The sequence below is a fragment of the Nannobrachium achirus genome (assembly GCF_963921795.1).
Source record: "Nannobrachium achirus genome assembly, chromosome: 8".
In the NCBI taxonomy this organism is placed as follows: Eukaryota; Metazoa; Chordata; class Actinopteri; order Myctophiformes; family Myctophidae; genus Nannobrachium; species Nannobrachium achirus.
The window spans coordinates 50,426,754-50,451,753 of record NC_137817.1 but is presented as its reverse complement, the minus strand read 5'-3'; the positions used below and the strand labels follow the sequence as shown (position 1 = coordinate 50,451,753).

Sequence of the window (25,000 nt, the reverse complement as noted above, 5' to 3'; positions counted from 1 at the left end):
AATATTAAGCCCATATCTAACAGGACATCATATGGGAATGCCCATATATGGAAGCCCCATTGGCCACATACCACACTAACAGAATCCATATATGGCCAAGACAGAGGGCCAAGACAGCCCATGTCTGTGTGGCTGGTTCTACAGACATGGATCTCCATGTATGGGCATGAAAGGGATCGTATGTATGATGTCAGATGTCATAGACATTAGGACTTTCACATAACGAATAACTGAGTAAGCATGTTTGGGCTCTCACAGCATATCTCTATATACAGTACATGGATCTCCATATATGGGTACCCGGGGTCTCCAAATATGGGTAACTGGTTCGATATATACCGTACATCACTGGCCAGATGGCCAAGACATGGTGGGACGTCGCCCTAAAGGTCGAGGTCGCTTGTCGCCCTGAGGTGTATACCTAGTTTTCAGGCGGGTGGTGACGCAGCTGAAGTTAGCCACACCAGTGTTGCTGTATGGTAAAAAGGGGAGGGGATGACTTTATGATGTCATTAAAGCGGCGTATTTCAATTGAGCCATTTGACTCTCAAAAGGCTACATTTTGGCTTTCAGGAAGAAACAAAAAATACACAGGGAAGACATACTTGCATATTATAACCACACATGGGGGAATGTTAGAGTAATGTTAACTCCATAGCCACATACAAAACAGAAAAGGTTCAAAACCAGAGTCGTCTAATCAGAGAGTTCTGCCATTGCGGAGTCAGACAGATACTGCGCTGGTCACGTGGTTCATTGTCACTTTAACCCTCGTAGACTTCAATGCATTCTGTAAACTTCCGGTCCGCGGTTTGTGCGTAGAAGACCCGGCCCCATGAAGTGAACGGGAGTGACGCAACTCTACGTAGGTAGAAGGCTCAGTTCAAAACGACTACCGTATTAAATCATCTTTTTTTCCCTACAGTTTTCCAGTAGCCTTTACATTAACCATGAAGCAGAAGCATACATGACTCCATGACTGTCTGTCTGTCTGTCTGTCTGTCTGTCTGTCTGTCTGTCTGTCTGTCTGTCTGTCTGTCTGTCTGTCTGAAACTTGTGATGTAACAAGGGTGACAGCAGCAACAGCTGAGAGCAGGGGGGCGACACACACACACACACACACACACACACACACACACACACACACACACACACACACACACACACACACACACACACACACACACACACACACACACACACACACACACACACACACCTCCTTTTAAAACAACACGGTGGCAGCTGTGAAAGAGACTGGTCTCTTTTAGGACCAAACAACACACCTCTCACACTCAGAACCAGACACCAGACTGGAGTTTACTGCCCACAGCGTGCACACACACACACACACACACACACACACACACACACACTCACACACACGCACACGCACACACACACACACACACACACACACACACACACACACACACACACACACACACACACACACACACACACACACTCGCACATGCACACACGCACACACAGCTTAAATAGTACTCCACCACACAGTTGAGTAGCAGTTGACAGTTTGGCTGGACAGTTGAGTGTGTGTGTGTGTGTGTGTGTGTGTGTGTGTGTGTGTGTGTGCGTGTGCGTGTGCGTGTGCGTGTGCGCGTGTGCGTGTGCGTGTGCGTGTGTGCCATTGACATTTGTCAATGTGGATATTTGCATCACACTTATAGACCAGTTGTACACTCCACTTGTGAAACATTGCACAGGTCAACATAATGCACAACATGTTGCACCGCAGGACACAGTGTACTGTGCTCTTCAGAACATGAAGAGATATCTGAACATGATGTGCCCAGTGGTGGGAACTTAGTAACTATTAACATTTACTCAAGTACTGCACTACTTTGAGGTATTGTTACTTTACTGGAGTATTTCCAATGTTCTGTACTATTACTTCTACTCCAATACATCTCATCAGTCAAATACAATACTCCACAACAATTATTTGACAACTTAGTTACCAGTTACTTTGTAGATTTTCATCTACCTTTGCATTGAGAGGGAACAGTGTTTCTCCTTTTAGCCGTGTCTCATCTCGTCTATGTGTGTGGCTGTCCTGCTGCCGCCAGTGGTGGAAAAAATACTCAAATGTCTTACTTAAAAGGGAGAACCACCCATTTTCAACATTGAACTATATGACATTAATATACCTTTGAGTTGTTATGTGGAAATAAAAAAAAGCCCTTCTGTGTTGCTTAGAACGGGAGGATTGATTTTGGGGTTTGGCTTTCAAAGCACATCTTGATGATGTTATCACGGTGTACTTTGCAAGCCAAACCCCAAAATCAATCCTCCAGTTACTTTACACCACTGTCTGCTGCTAACTGTGACTGCCCTTCTGCTGCTGGGAAACGCTTCTGGTGGTGGCCTCTCTGCTGTGATGTGATGAGTTGTTCGATGCCAGCCCGAAACAATTCACACCACTGATATCTTTATTTTATTTGACGAATGTTATACGCATATTCGCGTCGCAGTTGGTGAGTATCGAAACAAGTGTAAAAATGTGCAGTTGGAATATTGCGCATTTTCGGGTCGCGAAAGAGTAGACTTTGGGGGCTTCAATGTGTTATCTGGGTGGACTTGCATATACTTTTTACAGTTACAAAAGAACATGCCTCATTAGCATGTACACAGTACACACACCAGAATGGGGACTGCATACCTGGCATCCCACGGATGACTGAGTTGACCTAAATATTGTTTTAAACCTCAGTAACCTGCCTTGGCAATAGGAGGTGACGTCTGGATGCCGTTTTGGTTTGGTCCTTTGTGTATGTTTCACAACATACAACGTATACTACTACCATTGTCACTCCTCCAACACACTCAGAGACTATGTTTTTGATTCCGTCAGGCCAAAAGGCATGGCCGAGACTATGTTTTGCACCCTGTTCATCCATCCGTCCGTCTGTCTGTCCGTCTGTTTTTCTTATTTTTTCTTTTCACATGAACCTCATATGTAACAGGCCGATTAAGGAAAAACCTTTGCCCTGCATTTTTCACAGCTGCGTATATATATATGTTTTGAATGTCACACAAATCGTTACACATGATCTCTATAGTCATGTGATCAAGACGGATCTGAGGTATTTCATATTCCATCCTGATTGGCTAAGATTTACATCTGGCCCATTTTGAACAAAATGCCCCAAATCATGAATGCAACATCCCATTGCAGTGAAACTTTGCATGCACATTCGCACTATATTGAGGAACAAATGCCACTCTTTTTACATTGCCCTATTATAGCGCCACCAGGAGGCGTTTTTTTTGCTAAAACAATATATGCTGTCCGATTTTTTTATATTCCATCCTGATTGGAGAATTCTGAACAATAACCTTCTTGACCTGTGCTCCAAGGAGCACTTTTTCTAGTTTTCATTATGTTTTGCCATCCATCTGTCCGTCCATCAATTATAGGTAGACCACAGGACTATCAATTGTAGTCCTGTATCTGTGTGTCCATCCGTCTGTCTGTAGACAGATCATTTCCAGCACCTGATCAACGTGAAGCTGTGCACACACACACACACTCCCTGGAATGCCAAAGCAGAACCTATGCCCCAAATATTTTGGCCTGTTAAAGCGCCATCAGGCGGCCGCCTTTAACAAAACAGATTTTTTTTATATTACTCTTACATTATATTGTCCGAACATCACGCACATCGCTACACATTATCTCTACAGTCATGTGATCAAGAAAGATCGGCTAAGATTGGCATCTAAAGTGTGCAGGAGTGATTCACTTTGAGCAAAATGCCTCAAATCATGAACACAGCCTCCGATTGAAATGCCACCCTTTTCATGTTCTATGTTAGCGCCACCAAGAGGCCGATCTTTGTAAAACATTTGTATTGAATTATTTCTTTATTTTCAGTCGCAGCAGGTCAGTGCACCATGTGAGACAGAGGTGTCCCTGTCCGGTAAGCCAGGAGATGATGTGTAGCCCTGTCTAAAGAGAAGCTCAGTGCATGCAGAGCAGAGGAATGATGTGGAGTTGACAGCGCTGTTTGACAGTGCTGTCACTGAGGAGGAGGAGGTGGAGGTGGGGTTCATGTCAAAGGGATATTTTCTGACTGATAACCTGCTTAATATGTAACTCCACTTAATGCATGACTGGAGTGAGTGAGGTTTGGCAAATTGGAGCTCCATGTCAGTATAGGCATGGCATTTACCATCAGGCTCTTGACGACCCCCTCCCTGGTCAATCAGGGGTTTATAAAACGCACCAGTAATATTGTAATAACATAGTTTTACAGTTACACCTGGTCTGACATTTTCTCTGTGCAGTGCATGCTTTATCTGGGGAGCAACAGCTTACCTACACATTTAAAGGGAATTTAGGGCTTTGCAGAAATTGTTAGTGTTTTAATTTCCTCTCGTTTCCTCAGGCCTCATTACAACATCATGACTGAACTCCGAACATTGCTGGCCCACAATACCACCTATACCTGACCTGGAGGAGACCTATGCTTCGAGGAGCACTTTTTACTATAGTGTGTTATGTTTTGTCTGTACAAAAACTCTATTATTTTAGCAGGTGGACTCCCCAACGTCAAATGCACAGATCACATGCATTATACATGCACTACATACATACCTGTCATGCCACAGATGACTGAGTGTATTTTTTAAATATTATTTTAAACCTACCTTGGTTATAGGAGGTGACATCTGGATGATGTATCACTATAGTATGTGACACTGATCACAAAAGATAACAGTATCTGTCCCCGGAAACTGGAGCTTGGGCATCATGTTTAACCCTCTAAGGCCCGCATTAAGAAATACTTGAAATACAAAATTGAAAAAAATCAGATGGTGTTGTAGGAGTCCTATTCAGAGGAAAATGTAATGTTTTTTTCAAAAAAATGTTTTTGTAAGATTTTATAGCCATAAATCAAAAATCATAAATCATGCTCTAATTTACATATGGGGGATATTTTTCACAATAATAAAATATGTACATGTTCTAGACATTCTAATGATCACCAAAAAAAATAGTACAGGCATTTTACTTATGTTTTTGTGAGGTATAGCTTCCATGAAAAAGTGAGATGTTGTTCGTCAAAACTCTGGAATTTCAGCGGGTGTGGCGGGTGTGAATGTCAGCCCCTGTGGGGGGTATTTATATGCAAATATTGTGGCCAATGGCATTGTAATACTAAACAATAGAATCCAATGGTGGTGTTTAGGTGGTAGGGGGAGCTAAAATAAAATGATTTAAACCTTTTTTTGGATAAAATACAAACGTTGTAATATTACAACCGTGGGCCTTAGAGGGTTAAAAGGACGCTGGAGCAGTGTGTGTGTGCTGCTGTCTGCGTGTGTTTGTGTGAGCGAGCAAAAGGAAAAGATGAGGAACTTTGTGGTGTTATTGAGCCTGCTGGCACCAACCTGCCTGAAAGCGATGCCCCAACCATGTTGTAAGTAGATTCATGATCATTCATCGGGCACTGCACTGGTGGTTTTATTTTTGTATTTTCTTTTTTTTTTTGTATTTTTTTCTAAGAATGGATCCAGGGGTCATCGTCATGTTGGCTTGTGGTGGACATTTTGGTCAAAATTCTATTTTTGCCATAATGAATGAGCGGACAATAATATTACCAGAAACACGTAAAGAGATGACCCTGAATGACCATAACAGGTCTGTAAACATTTTATTTGCAACGTGTGCTCATTTGGTTCCATTTGTACACTCAGAGTTATGGGGATCGCGGGGGCACGGTGGCGCAGTGGTTAGCGCTTCGCCTCACAGGTCCTGGGTTCGATTCCCGCCGGGGGACGCTGTGGGCGCTGGCGGCGTGTTCCTCCACCACGTCATCAGCGCCCACACCCTAGGTGGGGTTGGCGATAGGGCCTTTCTGTGTGGAGTTTGCATGTTCTCCCCGTGTCTCCTAGGGTTGATACCCTCACAAAAACATGCACGTAATCCTGGTCTCAATAATGCCTCCCCCTGGCCAGCTGGGGCGCCTGATGGAGGGGAAAGGAACTGGTTGGAATAACGTGTTCCTTCCACGCGCTACGTCCAAACGAGGGAAATCTCCACTGTCAGGTGAAAAGAAGCAACTTGGACTCCTCGTGCATAGAAGGAAGCATGAGGTCAGTCTGTTGTCTCCCCAGGCGCGGCAGAGGGAGAGCAGAGCCCAGGATTACATAGGCAACTAGAAGCAGTGCTCTTCCGAGCACAGGTCTCCACCAGGTCAGGCATGTAATGTGTTTTACATAAGTCGGCCTCCTGATGGTGCTATAAAAGGCTGATGTAAAAAATGCAGGGAAAAGGTTTTACCTTGGCCTCTAAGGAGTGCGCATACAAAGTTTGACACTAATCGGTGGAGTTATAGGTGAAAACATGAATCGGCCTGTTATAGCGCCACCATGAGGCTGATTTGATTTTTCTTAAGTGGCATATATTCCTCTGCCTATTGGGAATGTGCATGCACAATTTCACCAAAATCACACACTGCGTTCAGGATTTCAGGCATTTTATTCAAAACTGACCAATCCTGCAAACTTTGAAAGCCAGTTTTAGCCAATCAGGATGGAATATGGAAAATCTGACACATCCATGTCGATCACATGACTGTAGAGATACTGTCTACTGATTTACGTGATTTTTGGACAAAATCTGTAGGAGTACTGGCAAAAGTTAGTTTTGCAAAAGTCGGCCTCCTGGTGGCGCTAGAACAGGCCCATGTGAAATATTTGGGGCAGAGGTTCTGAATTGGTGTCGAGGGAGTGTGTGTGCACAGTTTGGCAGCGACCGGGCCAACGGCGCCGGAGATTAGCTGGTAACGGACAAACGGACGGACGGACGGACGCACGGACGGACGCACGGACGGACGGACGGAGGGGAAAACATACTCTCCCTCAGCCTTCGGCTGGTGGAGACAATTAGCACTGGGTGAAAAGATGGGTTACAAAATTGTGGGATAAAAATTATATAAAAATAAAAAAAAGAGTTATGGGGTTCCTTGCAAAGAAAACGTTTGAGAACCACTAGTAGTTGAACTGTGCCATAATGTCATAGTTAATCAGTGTCATACTTATTCTGAAGAATACCTCTAGACTTGACATTAAAGTTGTACCATGTAACTTTTTTTATAAAACAAATCTTAAAATTGTCCTAACTGTTAAATCGCTAAAGTTTTAGAACATCCACTCCGTTATTTTCAGCTTCTGAAGCCTTCTCTTTATATGTTTTCTATGATCCTGGCCGTGGACCGGATTTCGCGCCAAAATGACGTAATCTGCATCATCTGTATACGTTGTGTATACGTTGCCCAATCACATCGCCGATCATGCACACATGGTACACTACCGGCCAATCACAGCGCATCTTGAAGTGGGGCCGCCATATTTGTAGTCGCCCGTGTGTCTCTTTACTCAAAAGGTAATCTCGCCTACCAGGCAGGGTGAAGTAGTCCGTTTCTCCGGAATGCCTGAACGCACAGGAACCAGGGACCCCTCTAAAGATAGCTCTCGGCGTTGTGGAGGCAGACGCGGGGGTGTGAAGGTACGAAAAACGGGCGAAAGACGCGAACGCGACCGCGGTTTGCTATAGGGCTACTGACCACTAGTTGAGCATCTTACACAGTATAGCTTTAAGTCATTGGGTATTATGATGAAAACAAGAACATCAAAAGGCTGTGTAAAACAATTTGCCACGGACAGGGCCAAGTCTTTGCCACGGACACAATTGCTTGTGTACTGATGACCACTGAATGGAGCTATTTCTTTGCACTTTTCCCATTTCACTTATATAATCATAACTTATTATTATGTATTTATTGTTATTAAGGGCCGGGAGCTATACTGCCGTTCGCTCTTGTATTTCAAATTCTTCTTCTTTTGTGTTCAAATTCTTCTTTCTGACAGAGAATCTGCCTTCCCATGAATGAAAATAAATACAACTGTGCATGTGAATTTCCTCAACTGGCATTGTGAGCCAATAGTCCTAATGGAAAAAGAAAGAAAATACTTTTCATACATTAGAACTTTCACTAAATGTCGTCCCAAGTCTATCTTTTTAATGAGGTATGGCGACTCCACCCCTCAGCATTCAATTGGGTAAATTGTATATTACACCCTTTACTGAGCGTATATGACTGTGGTATATAACCGTCTTGTGTAAATAGCCTATATTTCTTCCCACTAAATAAATGTATTGATCGGTAACTGGCATGGTGGAATGCTCCCCTTTGAGTTCTAGGTTGGATACCAGCCATTGCATACCGGTATGTCCTTTGGGTAGTTGGCTATAGCCATGAAATTAGAGACAATTGACTTCAAGGTCAATATTTTTGACATTTCTGCTGATCGAACTTCCTATATTTGTCATTTGTCATCCTCCTCATGCTATTTTCTATTCCTACTTTCCCCCCACTTCCTTCTTTTTATGTTCTAGCTGCTCCACCTCTTATGACTGGATCCCTGCTCATGGTGAGTGCTTCTTTTGTGTTATTATCAGCAGAATATTTATAGCACAGCATTACGTGGAAATATAAAAAGAACACCTTGTGCTCAGTTGAAAATGAAAACTGTTCCTCTCCCAGTCCACCCAAAATGAGATGCTTTTTACTCAAGCACGCTTCTGGTACGACGCAGTGGGACAGCGGCTCCGCATCAAGGAGAAGGGGACTTACCAGAACAAGACTTTCAACAATGATGCTCTCATGCTGTACAAAGAGGTGACTGCAGTGAAATAGTAGATTGTCTATTTTCGTTCATTTCACGCGACACTCTTTATGGGGCATTAATTTATGAAGAAAATAACATAAAAAGTTAACATACTGAGATACAATGTTTCTGCGTGACAGGCAATGATAATACATTTATATATAGGCCTATATATAAGGCATATATATATATATATATATATATATATATATATATATATATATATATATATATATATATATATATATATATATATATATTATATATATATATATATAGTATAACTGAGGGGTAGAATGCAGAGAATATGGTTCAAATACATGTTGCATCACTTGTGTGTGAGTATGGCCTCAAATGAGCCAAATAACGATTTGCTTGCTGTACATACACAGCGTACCACGTTTCTGATTGATGTGGAGAAACATCAGTGCAGCAAACAGGAGCTGAAGACACCGTTTGAGCCCCTGGTGGTGCCAAAGGACGCCATTCTGGCGGCCCAGTCTGTGCTGGGCACCTTCTCTGGACCTGGGATGGGTATGGTTGTCAACGCCTGGTATGGAGTGAAGCCAAATAACACAGGTTAGATGCAATATGTATTTCATCTACATTTAATTCACAGAGCGCTGTCGTGTAGTTTAGGGTGACCAAATATTCAGCCCCTCAAACCGAGACGCTTAGATCAATGTGCACGTTTGTCGTGCACAGGCACCGCCATTCATGCGCGTTCATGCACACATTTATAGCCACCATAGGTGTGTTGCATACAGGCAATGGCTGATTGACAAACATCAGTCTCAGCTTGAATTCAGACACGCAAATGTATTTGTTCATATGCAAGTCTATGCAACCTCTGAACACGACTATTATTATTTAAATTCTGGCGAAAACCGGGACACTTCCGTAATGAACGTTGAAAATCGGGATATATTACATAGTCTTTTAGAGATATTGGAAGTACGACACAAACCACCACCCTAGCATCCCGGGCACCTATAGGCTCACCACAGCCTGACATGCAGCGCATTGCGGGTTCGAGTCCTGGTCCCGACAGCCTTCGCTGGCTGTCACTCCCCATCTCTCTGGCCCCATTTCCTGTCTTCATACTGTACTATCAATAAAGACATAAAATCCCCCCAAAAAAGATATTTTAAAGAAAAACTAATGAATGTATACATTGTACAACAGTATTTACATTGCAAACTCTGGAGTGTGTGTGTGTGTGTGTGTGTGTGTGTGTGTGTGTGTGTGTGTGTGTGTGTGTGTGTGTGTGTGTGTGTGTGTGTGTGTGCGTGCGTGCGTGCGTGCGTGTGTAAGAGTATGTGGACACTATTTACTGTGGATCTGACCACTGTGTGTTTATTGGGCTAACTAATATTGATCTTGTTCATTTAATAATAATAATTATACATTTAGTTATTTTTAATGCACTTGATATTTGAAACAAATTGAAACAAAACAAAAAAAGGATTTAAAAGGAAAATAATTAAAACAAAAACAAAAACAAAGAAATTAATCATTTCCCATATCTGTCGCTCCAGGCAAATACCTGACAACTGTCACAGAGATTGGATGCGTTCCGGTCTCAACGTTCTATCGTACCCCCAAGTACGGCTGGGTCCTGGTGAGGTACGTGACATCTGGCACTGACCTATAGTATGTACCAGGGTTTCTCTGTGGCACCCTAGGGTGCCGTGACGGACGTCCAGGGGTGCCTCAGAATACTTTGATAATATTTGGAATTTATCAATATCACCTCAGTTTAACCACCTAGACTTAAATTAAAACGGACCTGAGCTGCACTGTTGGCGCGATCTTTTTCAGCCTACAGTGGACCAAGTCTATTCACCAAAAATAGCAGATCTACAAGCTCACAACGCATCATGTTGTGATGCGTTGTGAGCTTGTAGATCGGCTATTTTTGGTGAACGTTCCCCCCCAGAATAGGGATGCTGGGGTTTAAGTGGTTAAACGCCAAGTATAAATGTTATCTTAATGGAAACAGTTTTCCTAGTAACATATTGTATCTTAGGGGGAAAGGTTTATATTTTTATTTGACTTAAATGTAAGGTACTGTAAAGTAACAATGTAATTCACGGGTGCTGTGGATGAAAAAGTTATTTACAGGAGTGACCTGAGCCAAAAATGTTTGCGAACCACTGTACAATAGTACTGGGATTCCCAAGCCTTTTCAGCTCAAGAATTTTTCCCAAATGGTTTTGGTTGTGTCATTGTTTTTTGGAGCGGTGAAAGCGCTCCCAATAGACAGGTATGTCCGTGGGTATGTGGGTGGGTGGCTGGCTGGGTGGCTGGGTGGCTGGCTGGGTGGCTGGCTGGCCATGTCCGTAGCCTGGCAATACCTTGAGTGGCCACACACAACACACTAGTTAAAGGAGGGGCGCTGTTTTGTGCAGGCCAGGCACACTCACCACTCACTCACAGGCACAGTTTACTCACTCACTCACTCACTCACTCACTCACATAGGGTACAGCTGCTCAAATTCACCGCTCCACTTCGAACCGAGGTTTGATTTTTTAAAACTGTTTAAACATCTGTTGCTCTGTTCCTCTAGCTTTTTCGATAATGTCATCGGAATTCCGGACCCTGAGGAGCTGAGCCCCCCAGAGTTCTGCCACCCCGTAGAGATGAGCTCTGACGAGGGACCCAGGCCAGCTGACTTCTTCAGAACCTTCCTGAGCTGGCACTGAATGTCTTTGTGTCCTTCAAATTGTCCCAACTTTGAGTAGTTGGCACATTGTAATTTTTGTGAGGCGTTTTTGTGATTAATCAATGATAGACCTGCTCTACCTCCTGAGCCACAACCGCCCCAAACATTTGAAATGAAAAGCAAGATTTCACTCAAAACAATGAACATCTTGAATCTTGCAGGCTGTCTGAGCCAGATATGTATTATTAATAATAATAATAATCTTATGTACATAAGATGTAACAATAAAAATCTTGAATCTTTTGACTGTGGTTCTTTTGGCAGAATATAGGCACAACACCAGAAATGTGATGAAACAAAGAAAAGTGTTGGTACATTTACTCTGCATATAATCAACTAGCCGAGCTTCAGGCTTTGCACACTCATTGATTAGTGTTGTAGTTACCTGCGCCAGCAGAACGTGCAAGTACTGCGATCGGTGCTGTCTGTATATCCGGCTGAAAGTACAAAGGATGCTGTCTGTATGTATGTGGCTGACTGTAAAAAGGCAGGGCCTTTAGCCAATGAGGGAGCAGCGTTCTCGCTGATGTCACTACCAATAAACAAGCGTCGTCACATACCCACATACCCACATACCCAGCACCGATCGCAGTACTTGCGCTCTGCTGGACCACAAGTAGGCCATACAGTTTATGGCCACCAGTGCACGAGACGCAAGTTGGCACCTCTACAGAGTGCAGTCTAGTTAACACACCCAGGCATAGTCTGTCGCGTTTATCAAAAACGGTATCCCGGTATCAGCAGTGGAAGCTTGTGATTGGCTGAACCGGAGGTAGGGAGCGCTCTGTTGTGTTCCCCTGGACCGCGCGGAGGTGCCGAAATTCGGGCGGCTGAAGATTTACTATTCTGTCCATAACTGCACATAAGTCGGTAACGGCGCTGAGTCGTCTCATGCGACCGTCGCAACGCTCGACAAGGCGACTCGCTTGCTACCGCTCGCTCGGCGGTGTCTCACGTGGCTCATGGTTGCCTGAGACGGCGCGCCTCCGTCATCTCCACCGAAAACAAGCGCTCCGCCCTTGGTCCATTGTTGGAACCGGGATGCTGTTTTGATTCACACGTCTGTGTCGGGTCATGGGGAGACATTTCTCCTTTGAATCTTGAGCTGAAAGAGGTACTTGTTTTAGGGCTATACCAGACCAATACAAAATATCCAAATTAAATATTAGCCTATGTTAGGAACACAAATCGTGAGATACATGTATTTCTAACATGGACCACAAAACAGAAATACATTTACCTTACAAGTAAACTAATTGGCACAATCCTAAAAGAAATACCAAAAGCAAAAAAAATAATAATAATAACCCTCTTTACAGGTCCATCATTTGCACATGAAACACTGGTGGTTTTACAGTGTGCCAACAGGCCGTGCGGACTGCGGAGCAGCAGCAGTGCATGGATTAGCTTCTCGGGGATTACATGACAGGAAGTCTTTATATTCCTCAGGAGGCAGATGCCCCGGGGCTCCTACTGGTCACTCTGCAGTTGCATCATGACTACCAGTACACCAGCTGGCCTCAAACGCTCCCAAACAGAGCCCTCTGTGTGCCTGTGTGTGTGTGCTGTGTGTGTGCTGTGTGTGTTTCTGGCTGCCTGCTGTGTGTGTGCGTGCGTGCCAAACATGACACGTTGCCAGATTCCAGGAAACAGGAAACAGGACTGGCGGGAAGATTGTCGCGGGTCCCGTCTTTTGTCCACACATAATCCGTAGTGGTGGTCGGCTGGTCGCCCCTCTGTCCCTGCCGCCCACCCCCTCCCTCACAACCAGTGGCGTCAGTTCAGAAAAAGGTACGGTATGGCAACATGACTGGTGTTCGCGCGCGTGCAAGACACCAGTCATGTTGCCATACCTTAGCAACAGGCATGATACATTTATTTTAAGAAGTACATTCTATTTTTTCCTCAAAAATGTCTATGGTTTCTTGGGCTGGATATGGCAGTCTGGAACAGTTGTTCAAACTTGGCATAATAAAGTAAAGCCCTTTGCACACAGGCGCGTTTAACCGCACGGATAAAACGGACAATATATTTTTTTGAAAAGAAAACAATGATTCTCTATGACCTCATGCACACCGGCTCCGAATTAGCCGTGCGACGAGTGGCTGCCGCCGTGCGTTTTTTTCTCGATCGAACCCAGTTCGATTTGTGCGTCTTGTCGCATGCGGTAAAAAACTCATCACTCCTTTTATGACTACTTTTTGGATCCGCAGCGCCGATTCCGCACAGCCTTGCACACCAAATCCAATGCGTTTTATTCATGCCGCAAACGAAAAAAACGCAACTGTCCTGTGTGCAAAGGGCTTAAACGTGCCGCATTAACAATAATGAATTGCACCTGTGCAGCTGAGCTGACCTGCGGAACCTGGGAATACACTATTCTGTCAAGATGGGGAGAATAAAAGTGGGGAGAATATAATTATAATATCTTGTTAAATTTAGCATTTGTAGTTATTTTAATGTAATTTAACAACAGCACATATAGACAAAGAGACATTCATGGATTTATATTTTAAAGAACTTGTATTCTCCCCCCTGGACCCAGGGTATGGCAGCTGCATACCCCTGCCATACCCAATTGACGCCCCTGCTTACAACCCCAACCTGCTTTCTCTCCCTTTCCCCACCTATATCTCCTCTATGCTTTCCTCCTGTCCCCTCAACCAGCTCTTCTTCTAGATCTCTTTTGTGTTCTCTCTATTTAGGTTTTTCTATCGCAATTTCTTAGTTCAGGGGTGGGCAACTTTGATGATGAAGGGGGCCATGATATTTCCACACTCACTCCAGAGGGCCACATACTGTCAGGCCGTATTTTAACTTCTTCTTCATAAATTAAGGTCCTAATTAGTTACTCTTTTGTATGTCACACAAAAGTATAGCAAAAATAGCGGATCTACAAGGTCAAAACGTGTCACGATGCTAGTAATCTGCAATTTTTTTATTGGAATCCTGAAAAGTAAAACTTTGATTTACTTTCAAATGCATGTATGAATTTAATGAGCAAATACATGGGACATAAAAAGAGTAAAAGTCATCATCATTCGTCATTAAGCTACTAATATAGTGTGAAGTAATTAAAGCGGGTCATGTTTGCACGTTTGGAGTTTTAACAGCTGAAATCAATAATATATCAGTATTCCGATATTAACCTGTGGGCCGCGTAAAGTGAAGGTGGGGGCCGCATGTGGCCCCCGGGCCACCAGTTGCCCATGTATGCCCTACTTGGTCCCCCTGGCCACTCCCCCGCTCACAGTTTTCTAGGAAACAAGAAAGGCTGCTATCTATAACCAGGGCTTCCCCAGAGAAGGAGCGTGAGTGTGCACAAAGAAGGGGGGGAGGGGAGTCGTGTCCCACTGACCAAAATGAAGGGATTTAAGCCCTAAACCAGTGGGGTCCAGGGAGCCTCTGGCTTCCTTGAGGGGGGTTCCGAATGGACCCTTACAAGTCTGTAACTCTGAGAACATACAAATGGAACCAAATGGACCCTTTAGTGGTTCCTGGGGCTGGGGGCTGGGGGGTCTCGAAATTAAAAAGTTTGAGACCAAATATCTGCCCTCATTGAAATGAGAGATAATAGGGAGGTACTGTGGCTCTGCTGAGCCTAGATCCATGTACTGTATATGGAGATATGCTGTGAAACCCCAAACATGCTTACTCAGTTATTCGTTATGTGAAAATCCTATGACTCTATCACATCTGACATCATAAATACAATCCCTGTCTGAACCAGCCACACAGATATGGGCTGTCTTCCTCCATATACAGTATGAGCATTCCGATATGAAGTCCTGTTAAATATGGGCTTAATATTGATGACATCAGGGATCTCCATATATGGGCATAAAAGGGACATCACAACATACAATCCATGTTATGCCCATACATGGAGATCCCTGTCTGAACCAGCCACACCACTGTGATGTCACCTGTTTATGAGTTGAAAGTGAGTTCATGAATGCCGATAGGATGAATGAGATATGGTTCTCACACAGTTGTCATCATACCACAGTTTCTGTGATCCATGCACGTGCACACATAGACATCAAAGGTCACATAGACCTGCTCTTTTAGGGGGCTCGAGCCCCCTGCTCACAACGCGTCGCGTTGCGGCGCGTTGTGAGCTTGGAGGTAGGCTATTTTGGATATTTTCACCAAAAGGCCCTTTTAGAAATTTCAGCCCCCGCCTCTCTAACATTCTCTGCACGTCCCTGCTGTGATCCTATGAAGCGCGGAGAGAGAGAGAGAGAGACGGACTCTTCAGATGAGTCCACTCAGTGAGAAGCATGGTCGCCCGCCGACCCAGAGTGACCATCCGTCTCGCCGACGCCATTGAACTATCATTGCCCGCACTCCCGCCGGCGCCATTAATCTCCCCGCCTCTTTCATCAGCCGTTAGAAACTGTTTCACTCCTATAAGCGCTAGAAAATCGCTGTTGTCGGGCAGAAACCTCGTATCTCGTATGGTTTAAAATGTTTGTTTTTTCGTAAAGTAAAGCCCCGCTCCATCATACAAGGCTGTCGCACAAAACTGGTGAAAATAGCAGATCTACAAGCACACAACGCCTCACGGTGCGAGGCGTTGTGTGCTTGTAGATCGGCTATTTTCACTAGTTTAAAGTATTTTTTAAATGATGAATACAAAAGAACTGATTTGGGCAGTTCTACAAGCACACAACGCCTACAAGCACACGCCTCGCAGTGCGAGACGTTGTGTGCTTGCAGATCGTCTATTTTCACTAGTTTAGATCATTCTTTCAAATGATAAATACAAAACGAACGGTTTTGGACGTACAAGGTTTCCACCCGACAACAACGAAACGCTTCCGGGCACATGTGAGAAAGGAACGATCAATCTCTCCATTAAAAAGATATTGAGTTTGTTGGGTTTTTCTTTGTTTGTTTGTTTGTCTGTCTGTGGTCCCTGGTGAGTCAGTGGGGAGAGCTGTCAGGTTGCACAGCTAAACGGGCGCTGGAGGCAGCACACAGCATGATCCAGAGTGTTTTAGGGTTCCATTTACTGGCCTGAAATGCAGCCTCAAGGCCCAGGCCAGGGCATGCTCCAGGGCAGCTTGTCACACCAGGCAGCCAGGCTTATGAACAGTGCACACTAATGGCCTGTTGTCTGTCTGTATGTCTGCCTCATACAAAAACAAACACACACACACACACACACACACGCACACACGGGCACGCGCGCACGCACGCACGCACGCACGCACGCACGCACGCACGCACGCACACATGCACACACCGGAACATGCACGCACACAAACACAGATGTAGCTGTTCATGTAAACATGTGAACACTAACAACTGAGTTTCATCTTGGAACTTGCCAAAGGCACCAAGACGGAACTGCCAGTCAAAGCGAAGACCAGGGCCAAACACAGCGCGTCCTCACCAGTCACCGCACATGCTTGCAGAGACTCTTGGGTAATGGAGTCAAAGACGTTGTGGCTGCCATGTTATTTGTGTCCAAAGTGGCCACTGATACCCAAAACCACAGATATAAAGAGCTAGATGCCTCGTTCGCCTCTGCAGTTCATTGGAGCGACGTGCAACAGTTGTAGTCCGGACATCCTGGAAAAACTAAGGGAACGCTATCAGTCAAAGTGACTACTGGCCAATCACAGCGCGACTTTTCCGGGACTTATCCAAGGACTACAATTCAATTCAACAGAGCCAGTTCCGATGTTGCACGGCTCAGCTGTTCTTACAGGCTGCGTACGTAAAGACCCGCCCCCACCTACCTCTTTGGCCTAGCAACTTCCCTATGTGTGACGCACATGGAAGCAATGCACACGTGATTCCCTTAGTCCCTTGATGCACATGCATCAGAGTCGAAGGAGGCGTCTACCTTTCTATGTCTATGCCCAAAACTACATAGTCCCTGCTTTAAGTGTCTTCTTGCTCTGGGACATTTGGACACACAGTCTGGGGCACGACTGATTGATTGAATATTGTATTGATGATTTTTACAATGCACAACACAAGGCAGTTAAAAACACGCAGACAAAATAAGCCTGCAGCTTGTTTCCACTGTGGTCTATTAATCATTCAACACTCAGATAACTGGACAAAGTAACAGTGCAGCGAAAACTAGAACGGTGCAATTAGGAGAAATTCTGAGTCACAAGGAATCTGCTGGGCAAAGAAATGTGTACTGTTCCTGATGAATTCCGTCTTACTATTGCTATTACAGAGTGATGTCACATGAAGCTTGACCAATCCTGTCTGATTGGACATAATATTGTGCGCGTGCATGTGTGTGCGTGTGTGCGTGTGAGAGAGACAGACAGAGAGAGAGAGAGTGGGGGGGGACATAGCGTGTGTATTGGGTGTTGAATAACAGTAGTTATTAGTCTTTGTAAGTGAAATTGATTGTTGTGTGTGTGTGTGTGTGTGTGTGTGTGTGTGTGTGTGTGTGTGTGTGTGTGTGTGTGTGTGTGTGTGTGTGTGTGTGTGTGTGTGTGTGTGTGTGTGTGTGTGTGCGCGTGCGTACGTGCGTGCACGTGCGTGCGTGCGTGTCCATATGACATGAAAACAAAATGAAAATAAAATAAAATATAAAATCAGGAGAAAATGGTGAATTGCTAAGAAAATAGGCATTCTATAGAAGTGAGTTTTTTTAGGAGCCAGGAGCCCCTGATACACGTGGCAATTTTTGCATCAATATCAACCAGCAACGACCAGAGGCATCAATTGGGTATGGCCATCGGCAGCTTCATTGGATTAATCTTTTTGTGCCTTCACGCGTGCAAGACACCAGTCATGTTGCCATCAACAGGCACACATTTATTGTTTCCCCTTTGCTGGTTGATATTGATGAAAACATTGCTACGTGTATCAGGGGCTTCCTCAGATATCAGCTTGTGTTTAGTGTTGCAGCCAGGCTATACACAAAAGACACATGACACACAAACAAAGTGCACTACGTGGATACAGTTCGAGTGTTATTCTAAAGTACACAAGGGGAGGAGGCGAATGAAAACAAACACAGCCGCATGAGAGATGAGAGCTGCCACTGTGCGGTCCATGTAAATAACAACAATGACCGCAACAATGGGTACTTGCTATGCAAACAGGGGCCATTGTCAGTCATTCAAATCCAATATGGAAATGTCCTAATTTAGTTGCTGTCCATGTGAATATGAATGGGCAGACTGGGAGCGGTCGCTGGGCTGAATGTTATTAGAATGGTTGAGTGGAGTTTTGAAGGAAGTAAACACTAATGTGACATTAGCCCTCGAGGATGCCATTTTAATTCACATATCCTACTTTCTTTTCAGCACTTATTTTCTTTGATGTAGGAATTAAAACAGTCCTATGCTGGGAGAGTGCTTCACAGACTAGTGGTGGGGCAGTGGGGACATTCATAGATTACATTCAACTGTAAAATCCTCTAAATGTATTTTACTGTTGTGTAGGATAGTTATTTCAAGGACACCGATTTGATATGCATTAGGCCCCATTTGATACAATGTTATTATGTCTGGGAACACAATCTAATTAAATGATTTAATGTTACATTATGATTTGGTATGGAATGGTCTGTCCGTTTTATCTCGGCCAATAAACAGACAGCAAACACAATTATATAACAAAAGGAGGCACAAGTACTCACAGACAAACTCGGATATATGTAGCAGACTGACTCACTGCCTCAGCCTGATGGCCTCAAAAGTCTAGTATCTCCCTCAGTCCATAGGGATAACCCTTTGGATCAATGGTTAAGATATTGGACTTTCATGCGGACAATCAACACAGGGATTGACTAGGGCAAACAGGGCACATGGGGTGACATGAGGTGACAAAAAAAAATTAACAATAATCACAGGATAGGATAGGATGAGAAGACAACAGGAACATTACTTCAAAATAAATAACACAGCAGTAACGGGAAATCTATAAACACCACAGGAAACACCATCACTACAAAATATGTGGAGGCAGATCCTGACAAGAGTGAGCTATAAATCATGCTATGAAAATCGCCATAATGAAGAAGTGATAATAGCAAAATAAGCATCATGTTCAAACCTTTAAGTGTATAGCAGCTGAACAGAGAAAGAAAAGGATTCTAGATTAGTCTTCCTCAATGAGCAGGCCAGAAAACAGAAAAAGCTTAAAGTTCAAGAATCTAGTAGGATTCTGGAATCTAAAGCCGTCAATAAATGAACAGATCGATGTAAGTTTGGAACTGTTTTCCCTAAAGCTAGCATTACACCTGCTGACTTTCAAATGATTTCAGTGTATGGGATGATTTACTGGGACTACAGGAGGTTTAGGCAACTGTAACTAGAATGATTATTGAAATGCTATACTAGACTAGAGGTTCAGGCTGCTATGCGGCCCTCACACCAACATCACAACGCCGGTCCGACCAATATGAGTCATAGTGTCGGGTCAGAGTAGCCGGTGTACGCGCCTGTCTGTATCCCTTTTGTGCCCATATATGGGTAATAATGGGTTTAATGGGTTTATTTCGTCATAGCACCACGGGTGGTGAAATTGTAGTGCAGGTAATTGCAACAACATGTAGTGAAAAGTGAAAACGGGACCGACAAATATTCTAAACCTTCCGCGATTCTGCCAATAATATATCCTTTGAGAATCCACGTTTTTTTCCGGGCCAAACAAGGGAATCATGTGACATTGATCCGCTTGCCCTATTCGCTCATACTAAGACATGACATATATGTCATCAGAAGAATACTGTATACAGCATTGGTTCTCAAAGTGTGGTCCAGGGACCCCCAGGGGTCCATGAAGGAGTTCCAGGGGGTCCCCAAAATGATAGTTTGGAACCAAATGGACCCTTAAGGGTCTGTAACTCAGAGAGTGTACAAATGTACACTTTCTGAGTTAAATTTACAATGATTTTACAATATAATATCTCGGAGATGGAAAGAACCAAACTAAATAGTATGGCTCCATTTGGTTTCATTTGTACTTTAAATTAAGACTCGGGTTTCTTGCAGCGTGGTATATATGGGGACATATGGAAAGGCCATTGGACAATAGAGCCCTTGTCATGCTGACCTCCGCAAATAGAGGCCAAGACAGGCTCAGACAGGGGGTCCACACCCACACCCACGCTCTGTGTGTGTGTGTGTGTGTGTGTGTGTGTGTGTGTGTGTGTGTGTGTGTGTGTGTGTGTGTGTGTGTGTGTGTGTGTGTGTGTGTGTGTGTGTGTGTGTGTGTGTGTGTGTGTGTGTTGGGGGGGGTAACATACAAGGGATTGTGGTCTACTGGGTTGTTTGGGGTTTGTGTGTGTGTGTGTGTGTGTGTGTGTGTGTGTGTGTGTGTGTGTGTGTGTGTGTGTGTGTGTGTGTGTGTGTGTGTGTGTGTGTGTGTGTGTGTGTGTGGTATATTTGGTATATGGTATATTTCAGACTATTACTTACAATAACCTCATCATCAGTGCTGTTTCATACTGTTGTAGAACCAGAACCTATTGGTCAGCATGGCCATCATTTCAGTTATAATGTTGATAGACATGTAAGTGGTGAATTGATAAAGGAGGATTTGTAGTGATCCCCGGGAGGAAATGAATTAATTTTTCTGAGCCTAATTAGCCAATTATTGAGGTCAGGAAACATGAAAAAAGCGTAAAAATAAATGAAAATTAGATGACACATGACCTTTAATGTTTCTGCACACCGCTGACATGTTGCATGTCACCGCCACCAGGCAGGCAGCAGACTTGAGCCACGTGATGTGAGGTGCCCCTGAGCAGAGGGCATCAGCCCAGCGAGAGTTTGGGATTATTTGGGATGCCCATGCATCTGTTACAGCTGTCACACCCCTGGCAACAGTACCGGGGATTGAACCGGGGACCTTCCGATCGCTCTGCCTAATGAGCCACTGCCACCGCCCGGCCCCACATCAAAACAAGACAAGAGACATCTTCACACTTCCCTATAATACAGTACATACAAGTAGCAATCGGAAATGACTACACACAATTCATGGCAAGAAGTCATGATGATGACAGAGATGATGATGATGATGATGATGTTCCAAGCTTGCCATTTGTTGGTTGGGACTGTGTAGTTTCGTTTTGTGTGTGGCCCTCTTTTTCACAGTAAAAACTTCTGACCCTGTACAAATGGAACCAAATGGGTTCATCGTTCATTTGCTTCCTTTTGTTCAGGGTCAGAGTTGAAGAGTCACTGAGGAGTTGACAGTGATGTCTTACAATTTACAATTTAGGCATTTAGCAGACGCTCTTAATCCAGAGCGACTAACAATAAGCAAGGTAATACATCAATACAATAAGCAAGGTAATACATCAATACATCAATTGCATAGAAATATCAATCTAGAAAAAATAAACTACAAATACTTTCTAGTTTTCATGTATGGTTACTAGAGGGTCTTCTGTGAGAACCGTGGTGTGAAGAGACTCTGCACCGTATGTCAGCCCTAAACTGTTAGACGTTTACTGGCCATAACCATAGAATCCACCACAACTGATATGTCATAACTCTCTCTGCCTGTGGCTCAGTGCCACACACACACACACACACACACACACACACACACACACACACACACACACACACATGCAGACATACACCGCGTGGTTATGAAAGACCAGATTCAGTTGTGCCGCCGCTCAAAAAGAGAGAGAGAGAGAGAGAGAGAGAGAGAGAGAGAGAGATTCAGACTGTTACTAAACCAACCAACCACCGAGATATAAGGAGGAAACACATGGATTACAGTTATTTAACAACACACACACACCCGCACACGCACACGCACGCACACACACACACACACACACACACACACACACACACACACACACACACACACACACACACACACACACACACACACACACACACACACACACACACACACACACAATACACACACACAGTACACACACAGCACAATGACTGTTTATAACTACTGTTATTTAACCATCAGTACACACAGCCCACCCCACCTCCTCCCCTTCTCTCTGTTTCACATTCTATGGCTTTCACTGCCACACACACACACACACACACACACACACACACACACACACACACACACACACACACACACACACACACACACACACACACACATCAACATCAACATACAGTAGTAGACACACTGGCACACACACACACACACACACCCACGCTAGCACAGCACAGTGTATCAGTTATGCTGATAGTGTGTGATAAGGTGCGTCTGTTTTTGGTGTTTTTGTTACAGTTTGCATACGGTTGCTTTCAAAGGAGACGCTGAGACAGCCGTGCCAATGAGACAACCAACAGATGTTGATTAGTGGGTGGAAGTACATTTACTCCAGTACTGAGCTTTATAGGTACTTTTATTTTATTTGATTATTATTGTTTTATATACTTACAGTAAGTACATCTACTCCATGACATCTCAGAATCAGCAAATGTACTTTTCATGCCACTACAATAATTGACAGCTTTTTTGTCAATATATTTACGGATTTTCTTATGCAAACACAACACGGCAACAGGCAAGAAGTGAGCACCCCGATTGCTACTGTATCTATGTTTAAACTTTATACCAATGTTTTGTGCCTTTACTCCAGTAAACCTTTGAATGAAGGACTTTCACTGAATTTCAACATTCACATTTTACTCAAGTAAGAGGAATCTTCCACCACCATCAACATTAATCTTAAACGCATTAAGGCAAGGGTCTTCAACACGGGGTCCGGGACTCCTAGGGGGTCCTCAGAGTTACTACAGGGGGTCCTAAAAATCTTTGTGTGATAGAAACTTTTTCTACCTTTTTATATTAACTAACCACTTGAACCATAGTGTCCATATTCTGAGAACTTTAGTCAAAAATAGCAGATCTACAAGTGATTGTCTATTTTCGGCTAAGAGGTTTGGTATAGAGGGGGAAAAGAGCAGACTAATTACAGAGTGAAAAGTCAAGTTTATTAAGTATTGACAGTTCAAGTGGTTAAATATCTGAAAACACAATTTGACATGAATCCAAAATACACTGATGATCGTGCTGTCAAACGATGAAACTATATGGAATCTATGAACAGGTTGTGGGGGTCCCTGCTTCATCTCTCTCTCAACTAAGGGGTCCTCGGCCTGAAAACTTTGAAGACCCCTGCATTAAGGCTTTTGTTTCTTACAGCACAACACAGAGTGACTAAACCGGAAAATCACAAGTGTATTTCGATGAATTGAGTACAAAGGACCACAGTGGAAACGAGACATAGTGCTCTCTTGGGTTGAACTACATGTACTTTGTGCTTGTTTTTGCAAACTGTTAATAAAGTATTCAATCAATCAATCAATCTAGCGTTCATTCAACTCTTTGTAATGTCGGTCAATTTTACAGTCTCAAGATTTCAATGTATACACTAATGGCTGTTTCTGCACTTTGTATTGTCTCTGGCCCATTCATGGGCATCTCCATCCGTCACGCCGGGGCGGTGACATCACAGGCTTGAATCTTATTAGCCGCCTTTTGTCTCTGTCAGGGATTAGCGAGGATTGGGGCTTTTTAGTCACAATGGAAAGTTCTGCACTGTGGCTTGAATAACGGCCAGCTACATGGCAGCCAAACACACTGCTGGTCACTTTATGGCCGCTCTGCGCTTAGCTGTTAACTGACCTACATGCGTGCGCGCACACACACACACACACACACACACACACACACACACACATGCACGCATGCACGTTGTATGCACGCACACACACACACACACACACACACACACACACACACACACACACACACACACACACACACACACACACACACACACACACACACACACACACAGAAAGAGACATACTGTACTACATAAAATCCTCAGTGTTAATCTAACTCCCAGATTGTGCAAATGGAACCAAATGGGTCAATTTGGTTCCATTCGAGGGTCATCAAGATTTAGTTTTTACATAACATTACAATGTTCTTATTTTGATCATGAGACCCCATTACAATTCATTATCCAGCATATGTAGCCTATGACACTTTGACACTATGGCACATTAGGATGTGTACAAGCCATAGTGCTTTCTTGGGTTTAAATCCTGTATAAGTAGGGGTGGCAGTGGCTCAGGGGTAGAGTGGCCTCTTGGAACCGGAAGGTTAACCATGCAGTTTGATCCCGGGCTCCCCCAGAGTTAGTGTCGAAGTGCCCTTGAGCAAGACTCTGAATCCCTAATTGCTCCCGATGAGCAGGTTGGTGCCTTGCATGGTTTCCTACGCCATCGGTGAATGAATGTGTGGGTGTGGGTGAATGCAATGCACAATCTCTGTAAATCACCTTGGATATATATGCACGCTATATGAATGCACCATTTACTATTTATTAGTAGACCTTGTATCTGAACTATCCTACTGTCTTCTGCACGTCCTATGCAAACTGCTAATAAAGTATTCAATCAATCAATCAATCAAAGGAGTTCACTCACTTTTCAGACTTTTCAAGGACCCCCATAACTAGTAGGGTCCATTTTGTTCCATTGGTACACCGTACACTCCCAGAGTTACAGACCACCTTTGAGGAACACGAAGGTCCCTTGACCACTGTACTATACAGTATGTTAAGGGCT

The 25,000-nt window shown here is 44.0% G+C and overlaps 1 protein-coding gene across 1 annotated transcript; it reads left to right on the top strand.

Annotated features, from left to right (window-relative positions):
- Positions 1 to 8,442: 8,442 nt before the first annotated feature.
- Positions 8,443 to 11,406, top strand: LOC308290190 (ependymin-like; the record flags this gene model as incomplete). Its single annotated transcript, XM_080731965.1, has 5 exons — positions 8,443 to 8,463; positions 8,577 to 8,711; positions 9,093 to 9,279; positions 10,239 to 10,326; positions 11,271 to 11,406. The coding sequence occupies 5 exons, from the start codon at positions 8,443 to 8,445 to the stop codon at positions 11,404 to 11,406; spliced, it is 567 nt and encodes a 188-aa protein (XP_080588091.1).
- Between the last annotated feature and the right edge of the window lie 13,594 nt (positions 11,407 to 25,000).